The 8,950-nt window shown below is 39.1% G+C and overlaps 1 protein-coding gene across 5 annotated transcripts in view; it reads right to left on the bottom strand.

The window, feature by feature from the left end:
• Nucleotides 1-2,236: 2,236 nt before the first annotated feature.
• LOC135135551 (myocardin-related transcription factor B-like) overlaps nt 2,237-8,950 on the bottom strand; it is a 67,603-nt gene continuing 60,889 nt past the window's right edge. For 4 of the 5 annotated variants that reach the window (XM_064064634.1, XM_064064636.1, XM_064064633.1 and 1 more), the window contains 3 exons: nt 6,672-6,872; nt 6,101-6,166; nt 2,237-5,940 (listed from right to left, as the gene is read on the bottom strand). In XM_064064634.1, coding sequence (XP_063920704.1) covers nt 3,371-5,940; nt 6,101-6,166; nt 6,672-6,872 — 2,837 coding nt within the window. In that variant the 3' untranslated portion in view covers nt 2,237-3,370. Of the gene's footprint in view, nt 5,941-6,100; nt 6,167-6,671; nt 6,873-8,128; nt 8,236-8,950 lie in introns of those variants that run through there. The other variant, XM_064064637.1, reaches the window with a different exon arrangement.

Here is an 8,950-nt window from a genome sequence, read left to right as displayed (position 1 = left end):
ACCTTATTTCTAAAATGTGGGAAATTGTTTGCAGTAAAATGGAACTTTATTTTATTTTTAAATTATAATAAATTATCTGGTGAAATAAGTATAAAGCGGCAAATTCTTATCAACAATGCAGCGACAAATTTGCCAAGAGCAACTTGATATACAATCTTTTATAATTATCCCGTAGACGAAACACTATATTTTTGCAAGTGTACGTAACATTTGGCAACATTTAATTTTCGGTTATTACGAGAATGAAATTACCTTGTGACTTGGGTTTGGATTCGTGTTTTGTTGACTTAAATTGAGGTCAGTTTACGTTGGGACAGGTAGGTAAGCCATCTCATAAATATCGAAAACGAGCTTCGGAACAGGGACTCATTCTAAACCTGGAGTCAACTTCAATGCGGTATTACGTGAGAGAAGATGATTACCATCAATTTTACTAGATTCCAGAAAAAGACAGGAATCAACACAATTAACTTATGATAATAAATATAATGCAATGTATTATTTTGCAACTTCACTGTTTATGGAGAACCAAAATGGTAACATAAATAGGTGCATTTAATGCAGAATAATAAATAAACCTTTGAATACATTTTATGCATTATTTTATTTTTTATATACTTTATAACATGAATGGTTTCATCATTACTATCTTAAATGCAGTCAGGTTGACAGATAATTGACATTTGACTTGACAACATTTCCTACACTTACGTATCAATTTTTCACGGTTTATTGTTAGTCATCTTTTAGTTTGTTTCTGTGTGCAAACCGCAAATTCAGTTCTTTTCAGAACTAGTACCAATGTGAGTTTTGCTGTTACGACATTTAGACCAAGAATCGCTTCTTCTGAACAACGCAAAGTATTCATGGTAACGTCTTACAGTTTCGGCCACAAAGTCTTGGGCAGTTCTGTCACTCCAGTGACATGAGCTCTAAAACAGGCTTTACGTACTTTTAATCTCAAATTTGCCATGTTTCTCATTTTGACGGAGACTGGAATGTGGATGATGACGTACCTCAAAATTTATTTTTTAAAAATGTCAATCATTATGACAATAAAGTATAGACTACATCGTGTTTTTTTAAATGACAGAAAAATACTGGCCAAGATTTTCTGCCCGAAACTGTACTATCGGAACGGTATAATGGTAGATGGCATTTTCTTTTGATCTGCATAAAACAGTTCTCACAAATTTAATAACGGTGTATTGACATAATTATTAGTATATCTATATGTTTTTCCTCAAAATGTCTTGCGGGCAAAAAGATTAACTAAATTTCATTCAAACCTAATTCATATTTTTTTATCGAAAAATAGGTTGTGAAATGAATCGATTTTACTTCAGAAGTAAGGGAAATTTCCATAATTATTTAAATACCTTACAAACGAGTTATGGTCACTCAAAAAATTATGAAGTACGTCCAGTGAAAAATGAGCCCTTCTGTTTTTATTGTATACTTAGTTAAAATTTTAAGATTATAAAAAAGTTAAAAATATAAAATAGCTAGCACTGTGTTTAAATACACGCAAAGTTTACAATTTATACGGAATGTTACCCTTAAATTAAAATCGATGTGTTTAATCAGGAAATTACATTCAGATTTGATGTTAATGACGGAAGAACTGGAGTTGAAACTTCACTTGCAGTTTGTTTGTACACCAAATATAAACAGAAATCACCGCTACACTGTACTTTCCATGGTTATAGCTACCCTAGATTTTATAACTACGTCAGTAATAATGTAACACTAGCTTTAAATTTTTGACAAACACTGTTGCTTTCATTGTCTATTAATAATAAAGTGCAGTAGTTATAATTCGGTCTATTAAATATTGAAATTAAAAAATACATATACTTACCATAGTGTGTTAGTAGATTTGATTCGATTCTAACAAAGAAAAATATATTTTAAATGTGGTCCGAAAGTACTTTGTCACTCTTCTAAAAAGGTATACCAGTATAACATGTATGCAACAATATTAGCCTTTGTCTGACTATATTCGAAAGCAGACAATGCAATTATTAACTAAATAAATACATAATTCGCATTGGCCCGAATATTATATCCGTGGCAAATATTGACCCGTGAGTTTAACGGGTACAGTTCGCTTATTACGAGGAACTTGTATAATTTATCACTGTGTATATAAACAAATACGAAGCAGTTTACGTGAAATATAAGGTTAGGAAGTATTTTGTTTGTAACTAAAATGTTAGTAATTAAAAACTACCGATTAATTAATTACATTTTTATTACATCATGATTGAAGCTTTTCACCCTCATACTGTTTATAAATATTGCAGCATTTTGTAAAATGTTTCACTCGGGCAGTATGGGTTGAAACATATTCAAACACAAGGAGGCAATGTATAATAATCATCGTAAGGCATCTCAAGTTCTTATTTCATACAATAAATTAGGCAATCTAAGAGCGCGACATTCCTTTTGCAGCCAGGCACGGCTGCCTAAATACAAATAGTCAACAAAATAAATGTCTAACATTCGAAATAATTTAACAATTAAAGGCTTTGTCAGAAAACAATCTGTACAGGTAGTCAGACATTGACACTTGGCTCTAAACAGTTTTAAACTTAAATTCCATTTAAATATACCAAAAAGATAAATCGGAAAAGAAAACGACTACAAATAGAATATAATCACAATAATAAATTTCAGCAGCCATCCGAGTCCCTAAAAAGTACAATTATTAAAATAAATTTTAATAAATACACTTGTGTCAAATGCAAAATATACATATAAATTAGGATAATTGATACATAAAAATTACACCCTACCTATTTTGAAATAAAGTCACATAACCAAACATTCATACTTTCAGCCCACGTAAGATACAGTAAAATTACTAAAAAAAACTTTGCTACCTGAGGCACTTACGAAAAGAGTATTTTAATAATTCCAAACATTGGTTCAAGTTGAAATAAAATTGCCGTAAAAAACTTGTCATTTGTTTTTGATGAGCAATTTGTACAGGAAATGTAGTACATAGGAATACATTGTGGAGTTACACACAACACGTATAATTTTTTTGGCATAATGTTTCCGTCTCCGATTTATCTCAATTCCGCGCCGCTTCGTCAACATTATTGCCATTTCTTTAAAAATCGTTTAGAACCTCGTGCTCAATTTGTAAATCCTAAGCGTTATCTAACACTACAAGTATATATATACAATATCATCTGTTGATGTGTTCCCTGGCCGATTGGGGCCGCCCTGGTCCCGCGCCCTCTGGCGATCTTGGCGGCCGCACGTGGAATGTCAATTTCTTACCGAGTGGAATCGCACATCACTGGAATATAAGCGGCACCGAAATCGAATACAATAAACCAAGCAGCGCGCACCATAAAAACTACGCAGCATAGTCAACTTTGTCCCAAGACAGCGATGCGGTCAAATCGGCAGGTGACTGAAACTCATCCAAATTGAATGGATCGAAAGGATCTTGCGTTATACCGAGCAAAGGATCGTAACCCACTAAATCGGATTCCTGCGACGCCAACGGAGCCGTACACGAACCGTTGTTACCGTTCTGTCCGTTTTCCACGCACAACGACTCCAACCAATCGTCGGTATCCATTGGCACCGACATCTGCTCGTGATCGTCTTGCATATTATTATTATCCGAATGATGATGGTTACCATCGCCCAACTCCATCACGAATTGTGTGAAATCCATGCTGTCCAGATTGTCCAAACTGTCCAAAATTTCCGTCGGATCTAAACCCAAAGCCGCCTCCGGACTGTTCGGATCCACCGATTGCTGACTCGGATTCTGCGTGGGAAAAACGGGCTCGTTCGCTTTGGTTCCGGCTGACCCTGGAGTCGACGGATCCTGCGCGGCGCTAGGAGGCAACTCGCCGTTCTTTATGAGTATTTCCAAAACGTCGTCCACAATTTGACTCTTGACGTTATTTTTCTTGTTTATCTGTTTAGTAGCTTCTTCGTACAGAGGCGGGGGTGGTTTAACGTCTTCGATGTATTCCGTTTTCACTTCCGGTGCCGCGATGACGGGTGTCACAATGGAATTCAAAAAACTTGGTAGAGAATGGGTTCTGCTATGACCGTTGACTACTTTCGCTTTGCCTTGCATCAAATTAAAAACTAAAGCTGCATCGGCACCGTTCAAGACCAAACCGCCGGCGATGTTCTTCTGGTTTTGGAAAGCGACGTGCTGCTGTTGCTGCAATCTTTGTTGCTCTTCGTTTTGGTGCGCTTGTCGAGCTTGCAGCGCCTGCAACTGCTGCATCTGCAACGCGATTTGTTGCTGCTGTTGATGCTGTTGCTGCTGCTGTCTGGCTTGAAGGTGCTTCTGCAATGCCAACAACTGAGCTTTAGGCTCGGTGCGCGTGGCCTCCTGTAATCGCAATTTCGACAACGTCAACTCCCTTTGGAGTTCCTCGATTTGCCTTTGCTGCTCCCTAACGATATCTTCTTGGGTTTTTTGCGAATTCTGTGAAATCAGCATGTTTTCTTGATTTTGTTGTTGTTGTGCGATCTGTTGTTTCAGCTGTTGAAACTGCTCTTGGATTTGTTGTTGCGGTAATGGGCTCATGGGATCTCCGATTTCCATTTGTTCGGCGGGTTCATCTTTGAGCGAATCTTGCGGGGAGCCGACTTCTTGATATTGCGGCGAGTTATGCGACTGCTCTATGCTCGAATTGCTGTGCACTGAATCTACAGAGGAAATATTCTGATTCATCAAATCTGAACCACCGGTGAAAGGTTTGAGTCTTTCGATTAATTGTGGTTTCGATCCGGAGACTGGTAGACTACGTCGTTTGAGCTCCGCTTTCAAATCGCTCACCTTCATGTCCTCTAATCTACCAGTGAGTCTGGCGGGTGTTGAAGATTCTGAAGACGTCGATGGAGAGGGCGATGGTAATGGATTGTTGTTGTTGGTTTCATTGGATGTTTTCTGAGATGCCGGTAGTATTATTTGCGGGTATTTGTGTTGAAGTTGCAATTGAAATTGTAAGAGTAAAGTTTGCTGCTGAAGCAGGAGATCATAAGAACTCTCCCCGGTGCTCGAGTTATTGTTTGTGTTCTTTTGAGCACTTGGTGGTCCTTTGTATTCATGGAATTTAATAGTACGCGCCTTCGGAGCCGACTTCGACTTTGATTTTTTCCTATTTTTATCTTTTCCGGGCGCATCGCTCTTGGCAGGCGACTGAATGGGACGGGGAGTAAGTACTACTGGCGGTGGCGGGGGTACCGGAGTTGCCGGTTGTGAAACAACTGAAGGCACAGGACTAGCGACCGACGACAACGGACTAAGAGTGGATGTGGAAGACACTAGGGACGCAGGGCTCGACGCCGAGACCTGAGGCAGCAAGGGTGCCGTCACCGATCTACACAAATCGGCGAACACTATTTCACTGCTGTCCTTATTTAACACCGGAGTCGCGGTCGTGACCACCACGGTTCCTTCGGTAGCCGGTATGAGGGACACAACGATACCTGCAGACTTTGCCGCAGTCTCTAAAACATCACTAGGTCCAGGACTGACGATATTATCGCCTTCGGAACTTTGCGAGTCGTCTTCGGGATTGACGTAACTCTGGGGGTGCTGCGGACGATTCAGTTGGCCTTCGCTCGTTGCTTTGTAGGGTATTCGACCGGTCTTGACAGCCTGCTCGATGGGCTCCTCAGTGTGAAGGATGTTTTTCTGGATAAGTTCAAGGGGACCGGGTCTATGTGATAGTTGGTCGTTGAGTTGATCGGCTAAGCGCGCTTTTTTGAGCATTCGTTGGCGTTCGGCCAAACTGGGATCTACGTGACCTGGATCTGCCTCTAGAATGTGCCGCCTTTCGAGTTCTTGCCGAGGAGGCCTCTGTTGGATCTTTGCCTTCAGCATGTCGCCCGTTTTCGCCCGCTCCAACTGCCGGCGCTGGCCGTGGTATGCCGCGGGCGTTTTGTGAGCTACAGGAAAAACAACGCATCAGTCAAACCAATCGTTTGCACTAAATTGGTTAACGAAATTAGCGCGTCTTCACGACACCATTGTTTGTTATATGGAGTTAGTGTCGGGGATTAATGATGCGGACAAAACTAATGCGGGTCATTAATAATGGAGACTTACGAGGCATGATTCCTTGTGCGACCAGCTGATCGAATGGCCGTCTCAGCATCAACTTCACCTTTAGGGCTGCAAAAGAGAAGAGCATGAGAGAACATGTTGTTGCGACGGCCGCGACTGAAGAAGTGTGAGATTGTCAAGGCGGCACACGTCTCCGGAAGAAACAAAGCGTGCGATATCCGACACTGACCTAGCGGGGTCAACAGACAACTGCTACTTCGCGTACTCGATTACCATCGCCATCACAATATCGCACATGGCCGCATGTTCCGGTCCAATCCGGAAATGTAGCCACAAGACCGACTGGATGCCCGTACGAGTTACGTAATGCGTCAACCGGCTCACTGTTTTGTTGATACTGTTTTTAACACCAAATTCACTTTCGTTTTGTATAACGTAAACAATTTACGTGAGTAGGAGTAATACAAGGGACGTAGGCTCCCGCTTGCTGTATTCTAATCATTACGCAACTTTTATTGAAAATGTTATGCCACACACTCCAATGCTCTTGGCATGTTAAACACAAAAAAAAATCTTGCCAACAACTTAAATTGTAATCAAATATAGCTCTTACATTCTTTGTTTTGATCTATGTGCAGCGGAGACGTGTCTATAACCGCTTTCGGCGGCGACTCCCGCGGGGTCGAAGCCGATCCACCCTCGGCCATGTTGTTCTGGAACCACTCCGGGTAAATTGCGGAGATGGTATCCACCAGGTCTCGGTCTAATTGGAGCTGCCAAAATCCCGAACCCGATTCACTCCGGTGATTTGACTCTGGAAAAATATTTATGCAATTAAACTCACCGCAAAAAGAAAAACCAAAAACAATAAATACACACAGAGTATATGTAAAATGTTTTAAATAAATAAACTCCTCTAAACATACCGCCTGTGAAAATAATTCACACGTCTAAAATAACAAAAATCAATTGCTAGCCTCATTACCAGGTAGACATTCGGTTTTTTATGACCAAAAAGGAACTAACGCAGATTCACACAGTATCTGCATTCGAGTAAATATTTTGCGAAAAGCTACAACCACTTTGTTATATCTTTAATTCAATTATTATTTCGGGTGATAAAAAATTATATAAGCCCATATCTTATCTAAATTACTGGAATACATTTTCTCAAAGTATATACCTATATTTAATGCCATTGTGGTAGAGATGGTGAACGAACAACATGAACTTTTATTACAAGGGGGATGCACAATATTTAACTTGAGCGAAGTGTATATCTACGACTGATCTTGCAATATTGTATTAATCAGGCTAATAATAAGAGCCAATTAAAAAATTGATATTTTTAAGAAAAGATCACAATTTGTAGAACATACGTTTATTACATGAAAATTATACCACTGCAAGAGTGGCGCAGGTCAAGGATTTAACTTAGGCCCGCTTATGATCATTAACTTTGCAAATGATCTAGTCCAAGATTTAACTAATTGTAAGTTTTTGTTGAATATAGATTATCTAAAGCTTTGTATGACTGTGAATAGTGATAAGGACACTGATGTAGAAGTAATAACTTAGAATTATATATATTGGAAAATATGAAATTATGACTTACGCGAAAAGGAAGAAATGGATTGCAGATTGCCATTTGTGCAACATATGGATCACATAACGAAACGTGCTATTAAAATGTTTAGCTTTATTATTAAATCAACGTCAGAATTTAAAAATATTGAGTGTATAATATGTACATATTATTTAGTACATTCAGGAATTAATTATTACGTTATTATGTCAATGTATGAGAACTGTTCTTTTTTTGTACGATGTTGTCTGGACACTTCATGTCTACTGGGTTCTAATAAAACATTATTTATTATTTAAGTACTAATAACCTTTCTGGTAGTAGATCTATTTCGAAAAATCTGGTTTTTGTATGTGAAGTAACAGTAATTTAAACCATAATAATCAATGTTTTTAAAATGTGGGTTTATACGACACCGAACAAAAAAAATATTGGCGTCAAGATCCACACATTATAATCGTTATCGCACTTCAAAAAAAACTCACTGTTTTACCGGTCTCCTACACGTTCTTCCTACACCATCAACAAAATTGTGTACCATTGCGAACGTAAAAATTCGAACAACGTCCGCACGATTCTTCGAAAATTCGGACACGTCAATAGATCAAAAACACCTTCGCATTGCATAAGTAGACGAGGAAGTACCACAATAATTAACAAAACGCATTGAACGAATACAAGGACGAATTGAACTGAACTTACATTCGAAATGTTTTCCACAATACGAAGGCGTAACCAGTTCCAAGTGAAACCGGATCTGATCGCGATTTTTCTGCATAAAAACCAAAGGATAATAAAAGAGCTTTGCGTCTCATATCTTTATTATCTCGTTTAAATCTGAAACACTTCGGGCAATTCCCACACGAAGCGAAGTTGGCTGAAACGCTTGCGGCATTACGATTAGAGCTGAAAGTTACGAACTGAAAAAATCTCCGCCCTTGTGATTTATTCCCAAGAAAAACTTCACGGTGGCAAAAATCGCGAGAAGTTGCGTAGTTGAAATACACTTGTCCTGCAACATTGAGGACCCACGCGTATGCAAATAATCGCATTCGACTTAAAAATTGGATCGGACCAGTAGGCGTTAAGTCTAATCCACACCTTAATGTCAACCGAGTTGTATAATTATAGGGGAAGTGAAATGTTTCGGTCGACGCCGACACCTGAAGGCGGCCATTTTAAAAGTAAACTTATGAATGAACCAGGTTATGCGTGGTCGGCCTAAAGGTCATAAACGTAAAATCTTCTTGGTCGCATTTCGTCACAAAGAACGGTTTCAATGCTAGCCGCAATGTATTTTGACGTTA

Source organism: Zophobas morio, unplaced genomic scaffold, assembly GCF_036711695.1.
Source record: "Zophobas morio isolate AGI-343-1 ecotype UQ-CSIRO unplaced genomic scaffold, CSIRO_AGI_Zmor_V1 ptg000024l, whole genome shotgun sequence".
Taxonomy (NCBI): domain Eukaryota; kingdom Metazoa; phylum Arthropoda; class Insecta; order Coleoptera; family Tenebrionidae; genus Zophobas; species Zophobas morio.
The sequence above is the reverse complement of the archived record's forward strand: the minus strand, read 5'-3'. Positions and strand labels throughout refer to the sequence as shown.